At 41.5% G+C, this 18,958-nt stretch overlaps 1 protein-coding gene across 1 annotated transcript in view; it reads left to right on the top strand.

Moving 5' to 3' along the window:
- The window catches only part of dst (dystonin), a 139,044-nt gene extending 120,852 nt beyond the window's left edge, over positions 1–18,192 (top strand). The window contains exons 83-102 of the mRNA XM_036126829.1: positions 1,389–1,544; positions 1,772–1,978; positions 2,253–2,372; positions 3,171–3,340; positions 3,426–3,585; positions 4,836–5,030; positions 5,113–5,241; positions 5,913–6,056; positions 7,261–7,449; positions 7,540–7,669; positions 7,830–7,993; positions 8,117–8,279; positions 9,401–9,555; positions 9,640–9,714; positions 9,865–9,882; positions 12,291–12,408; positions 15,580–15,770; positions 15,990–16,097; positions 16,594–16,720; positions 17,092–18,192. Of these exons, the coding sequence (XP_035982722.1) occupies positions 1,389–1,544; positions 1,772–1,978; positions 2,253–2,372; positions 3,171–3,340; positions 3,426–3,585; positions 4,836–5,030; positions 5,113–5,241; positions 5,913–6,056; positions 7,261–7,449; positions 7,540–7,669; positions 7,830–7,993; positions 8,117–8,279; positions 9,401–9,555; positions 9,640–9,714; positions 9,865–9,882; positions 12,291–12,408; positions 15,580–15,770; positions 15,990–16,097; positions 16,594–16,720; positions 17,092–17,348 (2,976 nt within the window). The 3' untranslated portion in view covers positions 17,349–18,192. The remainder of the gene's footprint in view (positions 1–1,388; positions 1,545–1,771; positions 1,979–2,252; positions 2,373–3,170; positions 3,341–3,425; positions 3,586–4,835; positions 5,031–5,112; positions 5,242–5,912; positions 6,057–7,260; positions 7,450–7,539; positions 7,670–7,829; positions 7,994–8,116; positions 8,280–9,400; positions 9,556–9,639; positions 9,715–9,864; positions 9,883–12,290; positions 12,409–15,579; positions 15,771–15,989; positions 16,098–16,593; positions 16,721–17,091) is intronic.
- The last annotated feature ends 766 nt before the right edge of the window (positions 18,193–18,958 follow it).

An 18,958-nucleotide genomic window follows, 5' to 3' on the forward strand; every position in this document is an offset into this window, starting at 1 on the left:
GTTTTTGGCCTACATGCACATTGTTGTGTGGTGGTTGGCAGCATCATGCTGTGGGGATGCCTTTATTTTGTCACGAAAAGGGAAGCTGGCTGGAGCTGATGGGAAAATGGATGGAGCTTAATATAGTGCAGTAAGGTATAGTTTGGAAGAAAATCTGTTAGGGGCTGCAAAATACATTTTTGATTGTAACCCTTTCATTCCAAGTAACAATCGTTTGCTACTCTTTGATGGCCTATTGCATAAAACCCCAATAGAATACAACAAAGTATCTAGTTGTAATGTGATAAAATGTGAAAAGTCTACTGGGAATGGATCCCTTTGCAGCCTCTGTATATCGTAAGAGCCTTAACCATTACACACCCTGGAAATTGTGTCTTTTTCTTTGTGACTTTGCTGTTTTATTTTATTTATAGACCTTTGCCACGTGTCTTCCCCCTCTCTGTCACCCTCTTCCTGTCAGCCTACTTTTATTGAAGGCAACTAGTGCCACAGAAATGACATATAGTTATATATAAAAAATGCACATATTTAGAAAATGTTGTTTAGTTTATATATCAGAAATCTCACCAGCGTTACAATGTCATTTGGACCATCATACTGCTTAGAAGTACCTTATAAGGTCTTCCCCTGAAAAAGAAACTGGAATGGATTCACAGCATTGATGCTTTTTACCGTAAGGGTCAGAACAGACTCTGCCTGCTAATGAGACTGAGATCCTTTGGAGTGCAGGGGGAGCTCCTGAAAACCTTTTTTTTTTTTTTTTTGTACACTGGTAGCATCAGCCACCTTCTATGGTGTAGTTTGTTGGAGCAGCTGCTTATCTACAGCTGAGAGGAAGCAGCTGTAGATTAGTTAATCAGGAAGGCCACCTCTGTTCTAGGATGCCCCCTTTACCCACTGCAGGAGGTGGGAGACAGAAGTCCAGAAGAAATTTTATACACTTTTTAAATCACCTTACTCAGTTGTACATTTCTTTAATCAGATTATGCTATTTTCATTAACTATTGAGTATTTGTTCTCATATTATTAATTTACCCTTACTTGAAAGTCTCTTTAAAGTCTTCTTTTTTTATCTTTGGGTTTATCTGCATACCTCCGTTTTCCTTTGACTTTGCAGCCTGCATACCTGAATGTCCACGCTGAAGGACAACAAAGGATATTTCTGCTGAGCCATTTCTGCTGGAGCGAGCAGATATGATTCAGTCACAGAGCTACTGCGGATGTTTCTCTTCCTCAATTAAAAGCTCATCATTGCCTTTCAGCCTCGCCATTAACCCTGTGCAGATCTGTTAATAGCGAAAGCACAGCGAAGTGTGGGTTACGGACGGTCAGGGCAGTGTCTGTGGATGCAGTGGAGATCAACACTTTCTGGTGGTTTGTGTCCACAGGCAAAACTTGAAGAGGCTTTAACGCTGGCCACCGATTTCCACGACTCTCTTCAGGACTTCATCGTGTGGCTAACCCAGGCAGAACAGGCGCTGAACACGGTTTCTCCTGCTTCCCTCATTTTGGAGACCATCATGTTTCAAATTGATGAGCATAAGGTAATGTGTGGAGAGACGGAGCCTCTCCTGATGAAAACTAATCCTTGTGAAAATAAATATATTTTAGATTGTGAATCATTAGTGAATGGGTTCTTGGAATAAAACTATTAAAAAAAAAAACAACACTTTTTTTTTTATTTAGCTCATTTTTAAAGCCCTGCGTTTAAATGCTTTTCATTAATACAGCCAACCTTGACGTCTCTTACATATTTTCTGTGTTTGTGCAGATCTTTGTGACCGAGGTGAACTCCCACAGAGAGCAAATTATCGAGCTGGACAAGACGGGGACGCATTTAAAGTACTTCAGCCAGAAACAGGATGTGGTGCTGATCAAGAACCTTCTGCTCAGCGTGCAGAGCCGCTGGGAGAAGCTGGTGCAGAGGTCCGTGGAGCGAGGTCGCCTGCTGGACGACGCCAGGAAGAGGGCAAAGCAGGTAACGCTTTCTGCATGTTTATATTGAGTCTGGCACTGGCCTGTTTCACCGCTATCAGGCTTGTCGTGTTGTTATTGGAAGGCTCATTGGAAACTGCATTTTAGGCCTGTGTAATATTCTGTCTGCATGCTGTGGCTTTGTTTTATTAGCGCGGAGAACTTCCCTTTGAGCCAGAGCGCTTAATCATGTGAACATAGAGCAGAACTTTGTGATAAATCAAATGCATTAGTACATTTTTCAAACCTTTTTAAACTGTTTTCTAATGTTCCTTTAGTTCCATGAAACTTTCAACAAACTAATGGAGTGGTTGGATGAATCCGAGAAGGCCCTGGACTCCGAGGTGGAAATTGCCAACGATCCGGACAAAATCAAGATGCAGCTGGCACAGCACAAGGTGACAAATCAGTTTGCAGCCCGCTTTATGGAAGTTAAGCCCCCACTAAGTCCTCTCCTTTTATGGTATAAACAGCATTCATGACTTCACTCGTTAAAACATAAACGTCTGCATGCGAGCAGATTTGTCATGAGATGTCCAAAACAGTCGGGCAGAGATGAAAACAGACCCTTTTGTTGGATGCAAAACTGCCGTCTCCGTCCAACAACCTGCAGCACACGTCCGTCTCTTTTATAACATCTTGACCAATTTCCACAGATTTCCGCCAGTTTTAGAATCGCCGTCGACAGATCCGACCTCAAAGAAAATCAGAAATCGGTTTTGGCCAGAACGAGCTCGATCTGTGCAGGACTATAAATTAAATTAAGAAAGCAGTTCAGTCAGGCTCCATGTTTAAAGTGTCGTTTCCAGACGTTAAAGTAAAGCAATTAGAGGCTATTTATGGAAAAATAGAGCATCTTTAGAATCACAAATGTGTTTATTTTATTGGTCGTTCTTGCCTTGTTTGCACTGTTATGTAGGGAGATCAAGCTAATCCTGTCGTAATCCGGGCCTGGACCAACTCTATTAGGGATTGGATACTTTTAATCTCTCTGGAGCAGTAGCTGAGATTTGACCCCCTTTTTGTGTTTGCTTCACAAAGCTCTGCATCTCAATCACAACACACATGTTGGAACTCTATTGGCATTCCAGCTGTAGTCAGAAAAATAATCTTCGTCTGACCGTGGAGACGTTCAGCACCCCTCTGAAACTGACTGACCCGAGCTTGTTCTGGATTGTGTTGTTGGGCGATTGCAGGAGTTCCAGAAAGCGCTGGGTAGCAAACACTCTGTGTACGACACCAACGCTCGAACCGGGCGGGCCCTGAAAGATAAAACCGTCCTTCAGGACGATAAGCAGAAACTGGACGACATGTTGAGTGAACTGAGGGACAAGTGGGACACGGTTTGTGGAAAATCAGTGGAAAGGTGAGGACTCGTCACCCGTTTTCCTTCTCCGGCCTACAAACTGTGGACTTTGGCTCATTTATTTGTCCTTTGTGTTCTCCTGCAGACAAAACAAGCTGGAGGAGGCGCTGCTGTTCTCGGGTCAGTTTACGGATGCCCTCCAGGCTCTCATCGATTGGCTGTACAAGGTGGAGCCCCAGCTGGCCGAGGACCAGCCGGTACACGGCGACATAGACCTGGTTCTCAACCTGATCGACAACCACAAGGTAGAAAAACCACACCAAAGACGCACAACTCGTCACACCTTTGTTGATTTTTGATATGAGAAGCAGGGACAAAGCCTATCTTTGAAAACATCCAAAGTTTTTTTTTTTCCTCTTCTGCGCTACCACCCTTTTCTTTCATCCTTTTAAAGGCCTTTTTTTTTCTAATCACAAGCCACACAAGGGTTGGTCTGTAAAGATAGCTGCGTTTGAACGGCGCTGTCGTACAGCAAAAAGAAGGGCTTCGGGGCATTGTTTGCGTGTTTGCTTGTTTCGTGCAGAGCGTTAAACATTCACATGTACGGTGCCTTTTAATAGTATTCAGACCCTTTGAATGGTGTCACGTTTTGTCATGATAAAACCAAAAAAAAAAAGTCAATACATTTTTTTTTAATTGTACGTGAGTAACCAACATGAAGTTGTGCGTAATTGTGAAGCGGCAAGAACAGGATACGTTGGTCTCAAATACAAAAGATAAATCTGGAAAGTGATCCATATCAGCTCCTGTTTAACGTTTGTAAAATAGAGGACGTGTAGATGGGGATTTGGTCACGTGAAACTAAATTTGAGCATCAGCGAGCTGTGGGGATGCTTTTCTTCTGCAGTAACAGGGAAGCTGTTCAGAGTTGAGGGATGGAGCTAAAAACAAGGCAATCCTGGTTTAAAACCTGTTAGAGACTGTAGAAAACGTAGGCAAAGGTACACCTTTCAGCAGGACAGCAAGATTAAGCGTACAGCCAGAAATACAAACGACTGGTTAAGATCAAAATCAAATCTATATGTTAAAATCGCCCAGAGAGAAGTGAAGGTCAAAATTCCCACAAGGCCCTTATCCGTTCTGACTGATCGGAAGTTATTTTGCAAATGAGAGTGGGCGAAGCGTCTGTGGCTATGCAAAGATGATAGATACAAACCCAAAAACATGTGCCGTTTTGACTCAAGAGGACTGGATAGAAATGCATGCCACACTTTTCAGATGTGTAAAAAGTTTTGAAAAGCACGTGTCCTTCAACTACCTCTTGTGCTGCGCTTTGCTGGTTTGCCACATACCCTGACAAAAACTAGAAAAGTCCAAAGGAAACTGACACTTTTCCTGGGCAATGTAATATTTCATGTTATATTGATCGGTTTTGTCTTGCGTACAGGATTTGATCACATTCCTTACATCTGTTTTTAGTAGTTCAGGCTGTTTGGAGTGATTTCTGGCGCTGACGCATCACCTCACAGTTTCCTTTCTGAACTTGTCACTGCAGGGTTTCCAGAAAGAGCTGGGAAAGCGGACGGTGAGCGTTCAGGCTCTGAAGCGTTCGGCGAGGGAGCTGGTTGAGAACAGCCACGATGACTCCTCCTGGGTCAAAGTCCAGATGCAGGAGCTCAGCACCCGCTGGGACACCGTGTGCAACCTATCTGTGTCGAAGCAGGCCCGGCTGGAGCAGGCCCTCTGCCAGGTACAGCAGGGTCTCCACTTTTTTTCACGTGGAAGGTAACCTGGCTCTGTGATCCTCACTGATGGTAGCTTTCTGGCTGCAGGCTGAGGAGTTTCACTCCACTGTTCACATCCTGCTGGAGTGGCTGGCCGAGGCCGAACAGAGTCTGCGCTTTCACGGTAGCCTACCCGACGACGAGGAAGCTCTGCGGGCGCTGATTGAACAACACAAGGCAAGCAGTGCTAGTATTTACTTAACTTTTTAATGTTTTAGAAGGATGTTTGTTTAACTTTTGGCATGCAAAAATGCCACATGAATAACGGGATGTGATGTGCATGCATGCGCTTACAGTACGTTATGACCTGATGCAAGTATAACGGGATAACGGGATGTGATGTGCATGCATGCGCTTACAGTACGTTATGACCTGATGCAAGAATAGGTGCATCTGCTGGACACGATGGGTGTTTTTTTATTTTTTTTTTATTTCTGTCTGTATTCATTGCAACCTGTTTCTTAAGTCCAGTGTAGCTATGAACCAAACTGCGGACGGCAGACTGTTTTGAAAAGTAAAAGCGATGAACACCGCCGCCCGCCTTACGTGTTATTTATATTTTTCTCTGTGTATTAAGAAAGAAATCAAACTTGCTAGCGTTTCTAATGGCATCTTTCGCCTGGATAAACAGCCAAAGACTATGTAATTGCAACCTGTCAGCCCTGTCATCCTTAATGCCAAAAAAACCGAGTGCTCTATTTTTCCTATGATTTCATCTTGTTAAAATAGCTCTGCGTTGCTCTCACATGAACACATGCACAAGCGATGTTTCATTTTTATGTTTGCTGAAGATAAGCTAATCCAAATGTAAACTATATGTTTTTTTTCTCCCATTTGCTCTTTTTAAGGATTTTATGAAGAAGCTGGAGGAGAAGCGAGTGCCTCTGAATAAAGCAACGAGCATGGGGGAGGCTATTCTCAGCATATGCCATCCAGACTCCATCACTACCATCAAGCACTGGAACACCATCATTAAAGCCAGGTTTGAAGAGGTCAGTCTGCCGCTGGCACGCATCCCTCTCATGATGTGTTGGCTTGACAGCACGCTTTGCTGTCCAATTTGTCAAGCTTGACTGGAGGATATACAAATTTATGTTTCCATATTTATAAATTATTCTTCGCATTTCACTGGAGAATGAATTCTCCTTATAGGGTAGCAGTTGTATCACGTTTCAAACAAGGATTAATGAGATATGGTGTTTGTTTAGAAAACAGGATTCATTTTGTCAAATGAATGGGAATGAAGGATTGCATTAATAACTGTTCGTTGCACTACTTCAAGGTCATCTTTCTGATGTATAATTCATTAAAGAAGAGAAAAATAACAATGAAAAAAGCGAACGTGAGCTCAGTTTCTATAAATAAGACTGAATGTTTAAAACATGACCACGACCTGATTAAAGGTTTCACTTTATCCTATTATATTTTATCTCCATTAATTTTTTTATTTTGGCATTGTGTTTATGTATTTTAGTTTTCAGTTTTTATCATATGCTCTGCAACTGTGATTTCTGTACAGCACTTTGGTCAACCCCGGTTGTTTCAAATGTGCTTTATAAATAAAGGTTGAGTTGAGTTGAGTTTATCGAAGGTTTCTGGTCTCTCTCTGGAGCTGAGAGAACGAGTTTATGATAAACATTCGGGGTCAGAATTAAGAGCAATTTTAAGAGGAAAAGGTTTGGGAGAAGAAAAGAAAAACGGGGTATTCACAATATTCAAGGTCAATCTCAGCTCAGGACGCCGACCTGTCAGAATCTTTAGTACTGGTAGCCCTCCGTATCCCACAGCACCAGTGAAGGTGGCTCTCAGTTTTAAAAAGGTTGGCGAGCCCCGGTCTACACAGATTCAAATTAAGTTACATACTTTCCTACGTTTTACCCGTCTTCCATCATTTGAAGTTAGAAATTCTAAATTACGTTTGGACTATATCCAATGATCTCTGAATTATACTTAAAAAAAATCAATCAAAAACACTGATGTTTTTTACACACATGCAAACAAAGAGTCTTTTCTCCTGACAGACTTGCAGGGCCTTAAAAACATTATATCTTGACGGTTTCCTGACCTTCTCTGTTGGATGCGGCCCGCTCTAACCTTTTGAGACATATGCTCACTTTGTGGAAGTAACTAAATCTGTGCGAAAGGCCAGATCTGATGTGTTCATATGCGCTGAATGTGTTATCCCGCTGTTAACAGGTGCAGGCCTGGGTCAGGCAGCATCAGCAGCGGCTGGCCGTGGCGCTCACCGAGCTGTTGGCCACTCAGGAGCTGTTGGAGAATTTGCTGACCTGGCTGCAGTGGGCCGAGACTAACCTCGACGACAGGGACAGAGAGACGCTGCCACAGGAGATTGAGGAAATCAAGAGCCTCATAGCAGAACACCAGGTAAAGTCAAATCCTCTGGTTAATTTAAATAGAACTGTTCTGGTTGTGTTGCTCTTTTACAAAATCAGAAACTGTTGCTTTCTTCTGCAGACCTTCATGGAGGAAATGACCAGAAAGCAGCCAGATGTTGACAAAATCACTAAAACACATAAAAGGAAACCCACTGTGGAGCCCCAAATACAATCACAGATCCCTGTGCTTGACAAAGGACGGGCTGGAAGTACGTATCCCTTTCATTTCCTGCCCACCTGAGGCGTCTGGCCGAGCACTGAGTCACTGCAGGGTGACGCAACATCCTAACCGTCCTCCTCTTAGCACCTGGAATTATGTCATGACAAGTCTCGTCTTTCATATGTAGAGTTTTATCCTTCCCTGTACAGGAAAACGCTCTCCCACACAAACCATGTACGCATCGACAACACAAGCTCCAATTGAAACCAAGAACCCACGAGTCAACCTGCTGGTCACCAAGTGGCAGCATGTGTGGCTGCTGGCTTTGGACAGAAGGAGGAAGCTCAACGATGCGCTGGACAGACTGGAGGAGGTAGATCAAGGCATCAATATTATTGCAGTCACACATTTTTTATTTTTATTTTTTTATTTTTATTTTTTTTGGGGGGGGGGGTCTTTCTGCTCATTTTGAGTCTTCCTTTTTATTTTTTTCTAGTTGAAAGAATTTGCCAACTTTGACTTTGATGTGTGGCGGAAACGCTACATGCGCTGGATGAACCACAAAAAGTCTCGAGTGATGGACTTCTTCCGCCGCATTGACAAGGACCAGGATGGCAAGGTGACCCGGCAGGAGTTCATCGAGGGAATTCTCTCATCCAGTAAGTGTCCGCCGCACAGCTAGGGGACGAGCTTCCTACCAACCTACCAGATGTTTTATGCACAAAAAACGGTGCCTGCGCTGTCTGGGAAACTATGCAATGCAATACAAGTATCTGTCCATCCATCCATTCATCTATCTGTCCATCTGTCCGTCCGTTCGTCCGTCCCTTCGTCCGTCCCTTCGTCCGTCCCTTCGTCTCTCCGTGCATTCATTCATTCAGGCATCCATCCATCCACCGTCCGTCCGTCCGTCCATCCGTCCAACAATCATCCATCAATCCATCAGTGCATCCATCCATCCATCCATCCACCGTCTGTCCGTCCAACCGTCCAACAATCATCCATCAATCCATCAGTGCATCCATCCATGCATCCATCCACCGTCCGTCCGTCCGTCTGTCCAACAATCATCCATCAATCCATCAGTGCATCAATCCATCCATCCATCCATCCATCCATCCAGCCATCCACCGTCCGTCCGTCTGTCCATCCGTCTGTCCATCCGTCCAACAGTCATCCATCAATCCATCAGTGCATCCATCTACCGTCCGTCCGTCCATCCGTCCATCCATCCATCCGTCCGTCCAGCAATCCATCCATCAGTGCATCCATCCATCCATCCATCAGTGCATCCATCCATCCATCAGTGCATCCATCCATCCACCGTCCGTCCATCCATCCGTCTGTCCGTCCAACAATCCATCCATCCTACCGTCCGTCCATCCATCCGTCCGTCCGTCCGTCCAACAATCCATCCATCAGTGCATCCATCCATCCATGCATCCATCCATGCATCCATCCATCCATCCATCCATCCATCCATCCATCCATCCATCTATCCGTCCGTCCGTCCGTCAGTCCGTCCATCCAACAATCCATCTATCTGTCCTTCAGTTCATCCATCCATGAATCTTCTTCCAGTCTGTTGTTTTTGCTGTCATATTTAAAGTTAAACTTCTGTAAAAATTCTTCAGTAACTTCATTGTGAAGTTTTAAATTATACTTACTTAAATGAGCAGGAGTGTGTGGAAATGTGGAAATTAGATTCTTGACACGTGTGGAATTCTGACATAAAAAAAACGTGCAGACGTCCTGACGCGGTGCAATATCTCCTCAAAAGGATTCCCGACCAGCCGACTGGAGATGAGCGCCGTGGCGGACATATTCGACAGAGACGGCGACGGTTACATTGACTACTACGAGTTTGTGGCAGCTCTTCATCCGAACAAAGACGCCTACAAGCCGTTGACAGACGCTGACAAAATTGAAGATGAAGTAATACAACCATGTCATGGCACCCCAGTTTTTCTTCTTTGTGTGTTCAGAGAAACAGTTCAGTAATAAACTGGTCGTTTGCAGGTTACACGTCAAGTTGCAAAATGCAAATGTCCAAAAAGATTCCAAGTAGAGCAAATTGGAGCAAATAAGTACAGGGTAAGTGTATATTTACCTCACTGTTTTCTATCTAGAGCAGTGTTTGTTTGTTTTGGAAAACCCTATTATGGTAAGTGTTCAATGTGCAGCGATAAGGCCCACTTTTGCTAACTTTTTAACATTTTCTTATTGTTTTTTTCCATCATCCAGTTCTACCTTGGAAACCAGGTACATGTGAAAGTCCTCCTCTGTGTCTGTGTGTCTGATCTGTTCCTTTCCAAGCCTTTATGCTTCTCTGCATTTACCATGTTTGCTGTCCAGTTAACACGTCCTGTCCAGATTCCTGGCTGCGGTTATTAGACTGGAACTCAGAAGTAGAAAATAAGCATAAAAACTGTACATATTTATATTAGCACCTGATTCATTTTGTTCTTAAGCGAATCAGATTATTATTATTTTTTTTAAACTGCCTTTAAAAGCCCAACATGAACAATTTTTACATTTGTTTCCCGTAACTGTCTCTACATCTGCTTTTGAGTTTCAGAAAATACGGTATTGGCTTGCCAGCACCATTTCAGCCCATGTATTCAGTGGCTCACTGGCATAAATTCATCAGCCGGGCATCTAATAATGCTTTCTGTTTGCTTGGCTTTGATGCTTCGGTATCATGGGAATGATGTACCTCCACAATGGCTGACATAGTTTGATCCATCAGCCATCTTCTCGTTATGAGAAATAACTTTGAAGTTGGGCAACTTTGATGATGTTAATACCTTTTTATTGTTTTTTTTTTTCCTCCTCATGAAGTAACTTTCACTAATGTTACAGTGCCTTGGCAAAGTATTCATACCGATTTAACTTTTCACATAAAGTTTAAGTTGTGTTGGTTTATCACAGTAGAAGGCAAGAAGATAAACTGAAGATTTTCACTTGCAATGTGGCAAAATGTGAAACAGTTCACTGGGTATTAAATACTTTTGCAAGGCACGTCATATCTTGGAGAAGTCCATGTGGGGTGAGGGTTAGTGAGAGGGGGCATAAGAGGTGGTTAATGCACGTTTTTTTATTGATGTATCACTCAACATTGAATTGAAATAACTCTTTTGACAGTTTGGTCTGGTTCACTGCTTACATGACTCCCTAATGGGCGATGAGACAATAGCAAACAGGGAAAATCAAAATCTTACCCACCACCTACACGTTGAGGTTTTGGAAAGCTGTATTCTGGTAAATGGTCCCTCTTCAGCTGTTTTCTTTGTGCCTCTTTTTTACTTCATCACCTGTAATGTTTCTGATCATTAGAATCACCAGTCACATTGAATCATTCAGATAATCATACGAGGTTATATTAATTTATTTTTTTCTTTTTGTCCGAGAAGGCAGTGATGAGGAGTTAGACGAGATTCATCAGTGTTTGGTCATGTCTGCGTGTCACGCCAGGATGAATTAGACAGAAAAGGACTTTGAACCATTCCCTCATTTTGTTCCCACCGTGTTAGCGGAGCTCGCTGCATCTGATATGCATCAGTGCCGTCAGTGCATCCTGAGCGTCTCAGTCGTAGCTGTAGAAAGTGCAACAAAGTTTGCAGGAGTTGGATGTTTGCTCCCTTGATCATGACGTCAGCCTGTTCATGGACAGAAAAGCATGCGACTGTGATTGTCATCCGCACGTTTTTTTTTTTTTTTTGTGTGTGCAACTTCCAACTTACATGTCGTCTCTTTCATAAAGCTTGAAGCATTTAAGTCCATAAAATGCTCAGTGTTTCTGTGTTTGTATGACGTGACACGGCGAAAGGCAAATAATTGTACACTAGTACCCCCTGGTGGTATAATCATGTGCCTTCAGCTGTGTGTTTTTTTTTTAACAGGTTAAACTTGCAGTTATGGGTTTAGATACACGTAACTGAAACTGAAGTGAGATTATCACAGTGAGATTCTACATGTGCAGAACTGACACAAATAATTACGTCAATCAGTTATTTTTGTGAAGCTGTAGCAGTGTTCAAAACGGTGGCAATTACTGCCTAGCTCCACAAAAAAAAAAAAAAAAAACATAAAACAGCCTTAATTTAACCTGCTCACTGGTCTGTGTGTAGAGCCTGACTGATGTTGCAACCGAGACATGAAATTACTTTTTTTTTTTGAAAAACTGAATGAAAAGTAAACCAATCAGCCGCAGGATTTCACAAATGACAAAGTCAGGATGGCACTGTTCAGTCAGGCTTGCCATCGGATCGCTGTAGACACTGAGGAAAGTATAGTTAACAAAAATCAGTGGATCCCAATCAAAAACACCTTCTCAGACTAAAAGAACAAATCAAGCTAAATTAATCTTTGTGTAATTTTTTTTTTTGTGTGTGTTTGAAAATAAGAAGTGAACATTTGTGTTTTGTGTGTTTTAAGTGTGTGAAAAGAAAACCAGACTGCTCAGGTTAATTCATTTATTTTTTCCTCACTAAAATAATCTCGTTCCACTAAAATCAGTGCCAAATAAATCAAAGTGATTCATCCGAGCAGTCTGCTTTTTTTTTTAAAGCTGCACAGCTCCTTGCGTGCAGCGATAATGAGCTCACAGTTGGTTCCGTGTTTGTCACTCATCATCTTTGTGCTTCCCTTTCCCCCCCCCCCCGTCACAGTTCGGAGACTCTCAGCAGCTGCGTCTTGTGCGGATTTTACGCAGCACCGTGATGGTGCGGGTGGGGGGAGGCTGGATGGCTCTGGATGAGTTCCTCGTGAAGAACGACCCCTGTCGAGGTGAGATCAGAGAGCAAAACAGTGAGATTAGATTATTTATTTCGGTCAAATTCTGCTTTGATGTTTTCTCATGTATCTTGGTTTCCCACGATACATTTAGAGAGTACCAGAAGATTAGGTTCTGTCCTTCGTTATCCCTCTTCAGATCTGTTTCGGGTTGCAAACATGCACACATTTTTTAACATTTTTCAAAGTTGGACAACAAAAACCCTATACAGCAGCTTTTACCCAGGATTTACACTTAATGTATAGCTATTCATAAAGGAAATTCTTTATTATAATGTAGAACACTGATGAATAAATCAGCATGATAGAATTTTTCTTAGCATCTCTTTTTTAGTACTTATTTGATTGGAAAGGGATAATTATCTAGGTTTCTTGTTAAAATCTTGATTAAATCTTAATTAAAATGGAAATATATTGTACAGATTCACCTATTAGACATTTGTTGCTAATTTTTAACCTCAGGTTTTTTAAAGTGCAGGACACAGCATATCATCACATAGATACATGGCATCCTCAGCGGGGCCTGTTGTTTAGGACGGCTATGACTGCGGGAATCAGGCTTTTCCTGAAACAAGCCCTCCTGCATCTTAATGGCCAATATCTGCTGTTTGCTTGGCTCCGATTCCAATATCTGTGAGACCTGTAATAAACAGAATTCAAAATATAATTTAGCCCTCTTCCCTTGAATGGCCATATTGTAGGTAGAGAGGGGAGAGAGGAGCCACTTTTAAACAATGTTTTCCTATGATATCAAAGCAAAGACCAAATGATCATGCAACTGAGATTTTCAAGTTTCATGTTAGCGAATAACATGGTTAGCATTAGTTAGTGTAAACAGAGACCTCTTTATGTATTCTTCAGAGAAGGTAGAACTGTGTTCTAAGCTGTTCTTCTGCCACAGGGACCTTTTTTCAGAATAGTCATTTTTATAATTATTCATTAGTTTGGATAGTCGAGCTTCTCAGCTGAAAAAAAGTCTGATTCTGGTCACCAGCCAATTTATTTTCACGGTTTATATTAAGTTGTTTTTTGTTTTTTTTCATCCTGGTCATCGGTGATTTACCTACTCTACTCCCTATTTACTAATTTTATTTTCTTTGCGCAACTTAAAACTGAGTCAAATTCAATAGAAAATCCTCAAACAAAAAAAAAAAAAAATAGAGAGAGAAATTCTTCATTTATTGTTACAATTTTCATTATTTTACGTCACCGTCTGCAGCTGAAGTTTCTGTACTTTTCATGTTTCTGCTTTCCTTTTTAACAATATCAAACTATGTCTCTCCTGCTTAACCCTGCTGCTGCTGAACATGGTATCGTTTCTTCTAGTCCATCACCACGGGAGCAAAATGTTGCGCTCGGAATCAAACTCTTCGATAACTCAGTCTCCTATAGGTTGGCAAATCTCTCACTTTCTCACCTTGCTCCATGAACCCACTGGCGGTATGTGTGTCCGCACATCCGGGTGTGTGCTGCTTGTGTTGGTCCTGGTGTTTACCACTTCCATAGCCTAGCAACGTGTGGGCGCTCACTGTCAGCTGCCGCTGGGTGTTCATGCATGCGGTTTGCTTGTGTGACTCACATCACCTTCTGTCACAATCTCTATGAACTGAGATTATTTAAGGACTTGGGAGAACAAAATCTTTTCGTTTGCTTTTTGCTCTCTCGGCAGATGCTAATTTATTTATTTTTTCAGCCAAGAAGGAGATCATAAAAAGATGCTAATGTGACTTTAGCAACTCTAAATATACCCGGCGTTGTCGGGACATCATGATTGCAAAAAAAATGTTATACTCCAAACTGTAGAAGCAGTTATTGCACTTTTAAATCAATGGATGTTTTTTTTTTGCTTTAAACTGCATGAAAATGCATGTTTTTGCAATCTAAGTTACTTCTTTGTTGGAGTTTATATTTGCTTAGTCTTTGTGAATCCTTTTGATTTCACCAGTTTTAGTTGGGAAACTTTTAACACCATTTATTTTATAGTTGGAAAGAGTAAATTGTGCTTGCTGAGAAATAAAAAAGATAACATCTCAATAAATTATAACGTTTATTTCAGTAACTCAATGCAAAAAGTGAAACCTATATGCTATACAGGCTCATTATATTACATTATATTTCATGTGTTAATTTGGATCATTATACCTTACTGCTAATGGAATCCCCAAAACTAAATCAGAATATTACATTTGGCCAATAACACAGATGATACAGAAAATATAATTATATGAGCGTACAATGGGCTAAACAATAACGGATAAAACTGCTGACTCTGCTTTTGTTGACCAGACTATCTACTACCTTAAGCCACAAAAGGTCATTGCTAAAAAAGTTGGCTGTTCAGAGTGCTGTATTCATGTAAAGTTGAGTGGAAGAATAAAGTCTGGTTGTTAAAATTGCACAAGCGACATGGATTACTTGGGGAGCCATGCAATCTGCTGCGACTGGTCCATACCTTAGCAGAGCCACAGGCTGGCAATCTGCATCGATGCAGTAATTCATGCCAAACGTTGCACAACCAAGTATTAGGTGCATATACTAAAATGTACATGGAAATTCCTTTTTAAGTGGGTTTGCTCTAAGCTATACTCATCAAATGTCACAAAAATAAATGCTTGAAATATATCCGCCTGTGTTTCTAGTCTGTATAATCTGAGTTTCAAATTTTGAACTGAATTACTGAAATATGTTAACTTTTTATAATTATAATTTATTTAGATACCACTGTAATCCCTTTACTGTTGCAAAACTATTTTAATTTCTGTCACTCTGCGTGGGTTAGATGGGAGGCTGCATGAGTCTTGCTTTCATGACACCTTATCATCTTAACACTTTATTTCACAAGTCAAAGATAGCCAATCATTTATTTGATGCGTATTTGTTTTGGTTAAGAAGATCACCTCATTCAGTTAAACTTCTCCTTGCCTGCAATTTCTGACAACGGTTGTGTTCAGGAAACAATTGAAAGTATGTTTTGCAAAATTCTAATCCAATCTGAGAAATAATAGAAGAAACAAATAAAGTGTTATCATCATTATCATCATCATCATCATCATCTTCATCATCATTACCGTTGTTATCGCCCCCCTCCACACATTAAAAGCAGAGCTTTACAATCCCTGTTGGCCTATTTATCCTTTATGTTTCATCCTGGAATGTCGTTTTCAGCTAAAGGCCGGACCAACGTGGAGCTTCGCGAGAAGTTCATCCTCCCGGAGGGAGCAACACAGGTAATGGCCAGCTTCCGCTACAGAGGTCGGAGGTCTCGTCCATCGTCCAGAGGAGCCTCTCCCAACAGATCCACCTCGAGTCAGAGCTGCCCAGTTCCATCAAACCCTGCTGCCATCGGCACTCCCAAGGTGAGAGGGGACACCCGCTGGGAAAGTCTGCTTTCATTCAGCTCCCCGCTGCACTGAAGGCTCTGATTTTCATCTCACTTTATATACTCGACTTTGTTTGGTTGTTCTGCCACATTTATTACGTACCGCTCCCATCTAGTGTTCCTTATAGTTTTTGATTTGTGAAGCCATATTTTTTTTGTTGTTTTTTTTTTTTTTATATTTGCCATCCTTCCCCAGACTCAGCACATTACCCGCAATTATGATAAGCCATGGCTTACAAACAGCAAACCATCCACTCCTCTTAAATCATCAGACTCCTTTGAAAGCCAAGGTTCATCCTCAGAGGTATTGTAGAAACCAGCATGCGATGCAAAAATGCTTCAGGCTTGTGTCCCAACTGAGATCCGCTGTATCTCAGACAAATATGAGACACTAAATCCATATCAGATGGATGTTAACCTTGCATGTGTGGTGTTTTGCTAACAGAGAAACTGAAAAAAACTATTTTCTTTGGGTCGGTATGTTTTAAAATCTTTCAGCTGTTTGCTCAATATGTGTTTCTGACAGCTGGCTGCTTTATTCTGATGCGCTTTGTGAAAGTTTAACAGTTTATTACAGTCTGTCGTCTTATTAACCCTTTCATACTAATGCCTACTAACTGGGGCTCTGCTGTTGTTGCAAAAGGGTTTCAAAAGGGATTTAATCAAGTTTAAAACTAACTCATTAACATCGTTTTTTTTTAATGTTCTTGTGCATTTCAACTGGAAAGGATTGGTTCTATGACTTTTATATAAAGAGAAAGTATGAGTTATTTCTGTGTCTCTCTTTGTTTCTTCTACAGGGCTCAGCAGTTCAAGGCAGCAAACTGCGTCTTCCAGGCTATTTATCCGGCAAAGGATTTCAGTCGGGTGAGGAGGGAACCTTGATCAACGCTGCTGTACTGAAGGCTCGAGCACAGACCATTGGTGGTGAGTGGACTCTCTGGGTGTTTCTCAACTTCTGCTGGATTTCAAAACAACTAAAGCTTTGTGACTCCACTCCGAAACAGAGGGAAAAAAACAATGACTTAACCTGGCTTTAAAGTCTTTCCACTGTGAAATCTTCTGTGCAATATTTAATATTTCCTCAGGTATTTACTTTTTTATCTCCTATTCTTGGCATCTCTTAGAGCTAATTTTATATTAGATTAGTTTGTTCTTTTTTCCCCCCCCTTTTTTCATGGCTTATAATTGTGTGTAACTGTCTTGTTTGCCACTGTCACACCCGACTTCCCCCATTGCGGGACGATGAAGGAGTTCTTATTCTTATTTGCCAAAACATTATGGTGTTATGCTTCCAGAGTCAAGAAGAAATTCCAGCCGACCAGGAAGTAAAGCCGGCAGCAGAGGCAGCAGTCGCAGGGGGAGCGACGCCTCCGACTTCGACATCTCAGACATCCAGTCCGTGTGCTCAGACGTCTCTGAGACGGTCGGCGAGTCGGCGCGGGCGACTCCACGCTCTGCATCCCGCCAACACGGAGGAAAACCATCCAAGATCCCCACTCCTCAAAGGAGAACCACTACTTCAAGCAAACTGGCCAAGGGATCCAAGCGATAGTCAGTGGCCTTTTAAAACAATGACCCTGAAGCTAGTTGCACCCTAAACGTATACTGGACTCTGTCGATGTCTACCTTAAGAGACTGCAAATGTGTTTGAGTGTTATTTAATTTGTCGGGAAGATGTAAAATATTCTGTTAAGAGGCAATATGGTTTAATGTTGTGTGCGAATGGATTGTTAATGGCCCTGCGTGTGTTTGATTTTACTTTTTTTTAATGTATTTAAATTTTTTTTCTGGAAAATGTCAAATTGTTTTTTATGGTATTTAATTTTATTTATGCAAATCCTGTAGAGGTTTGATGAACACTAAAAAAAAAAAAAAATCTGGGAATAACCTTGCTGAATGGTAAAATTAACATGTCTTCACTCTGATGAAGGGCAAAAAAGCAGGAGAGCGTTTCGAAAGTAACTGAATGTACTGTAACTTATGCCTGCTGATGTTTTGGAGTAGATGGTGCAATATCGTACCGCTTGAGGCACTGCAAATATCTATTTAAGTGCTTTGCCATACTGCCACCTTGCATTTAAAAAGGGCAATGCAATATATTACACTAAACTCTAGCTAGCACTCCAGAAACCTTTGAAAACTCCCACACACACGGGAGAAAGTAGCAGAAGCTTTGCAAACCTCACGCTTTTTGTTTGTCCGCCACAGCAGCTCCTCCTTTGTTTCCGCCACCACGCAGCGACGTGTGGCCTCGATGAGATGCCACTCCATGTAGCCATTCTGTGTGCGTTTTGCGTCTGTGTACGGTTCATTTCAATAGAGCTGAAATTGTTACTGTATTGTTACTTTGTAATAAACCTGCTTGCAAAAAGCCAACAGAAACTGTTAATCACCCTCTAGCCATCTCTGCTTTTCTCACTTTTGGATTTACAGTGGCATGCGAAAGTGTTCTTAGCCCGTTCCCATTTTCTCACGTTCCAACGATCAATCTCAACGCATTTATTTTGGAATTTCATGTGACAGACAAACACAAAGCTGTGCATAATTGTGAAGTAGAAGGAAAATTACATATAGTTAGGTTACAATGAAAAAAATAATAATTACAATCCAAAAAGGTTATACTGTGATAAAATTGCACACAATTGGACTCCATTTACTTTTGCTTAGTTTTATTTAAAGGGGCTAAATACAAACGGTGTGGTACATTTTCTGATTATTTGTTGAAACGAACTGGAAACTGTGTAAGATTTCCTTTCCACTTCATGTACTTCTTTGTTTTGGACTCCGATAAAATCCAAATAAAATCCATTATATTTTGTGGGTGCATTGGGATAAAACGTAGAAAAGTTCAACTGGCATAAATACTACGGCGGCGCTGTATGTTCGGGTCTATGCGGTGCAGCTGGGATCTTTATTCAAAGTATGTGCTTCCCTCATCTTTAGCCCCTTTTTGTCTGAGAAGGTGATTCAGTCAGGTTGGAATGTTTGCAGAACACCTCATGTTTGACTGTGAAATACTGCGCCTTTCCCTCAGTCAAAGAGTGTAGATGATGAAACACTGTCGTTAAAAAAATCAGTTTAAAACATGCTTTAAAATGCGTTATATTTCACATTTTGCTTAAATCAAATTTGCAAGGAGCTATGTAAAAGCACAGCTCGAAG

This window comes from Fundulus heteroclitus, chromosome 22 (assembly GCF_011125445.2).
Source record: "Fundulus heteroclitus isolate FHET01 chromosome 22, MU-UCD_Fhet_4.1, whole genome shotgun sequence".
Lineage (NCBI taxonomy): Eukaryota > Metazoa > Chordata > Actinopteri > Cyprinodontiformes > Fundulidae > Fundulus > Fundulus heteroclitus.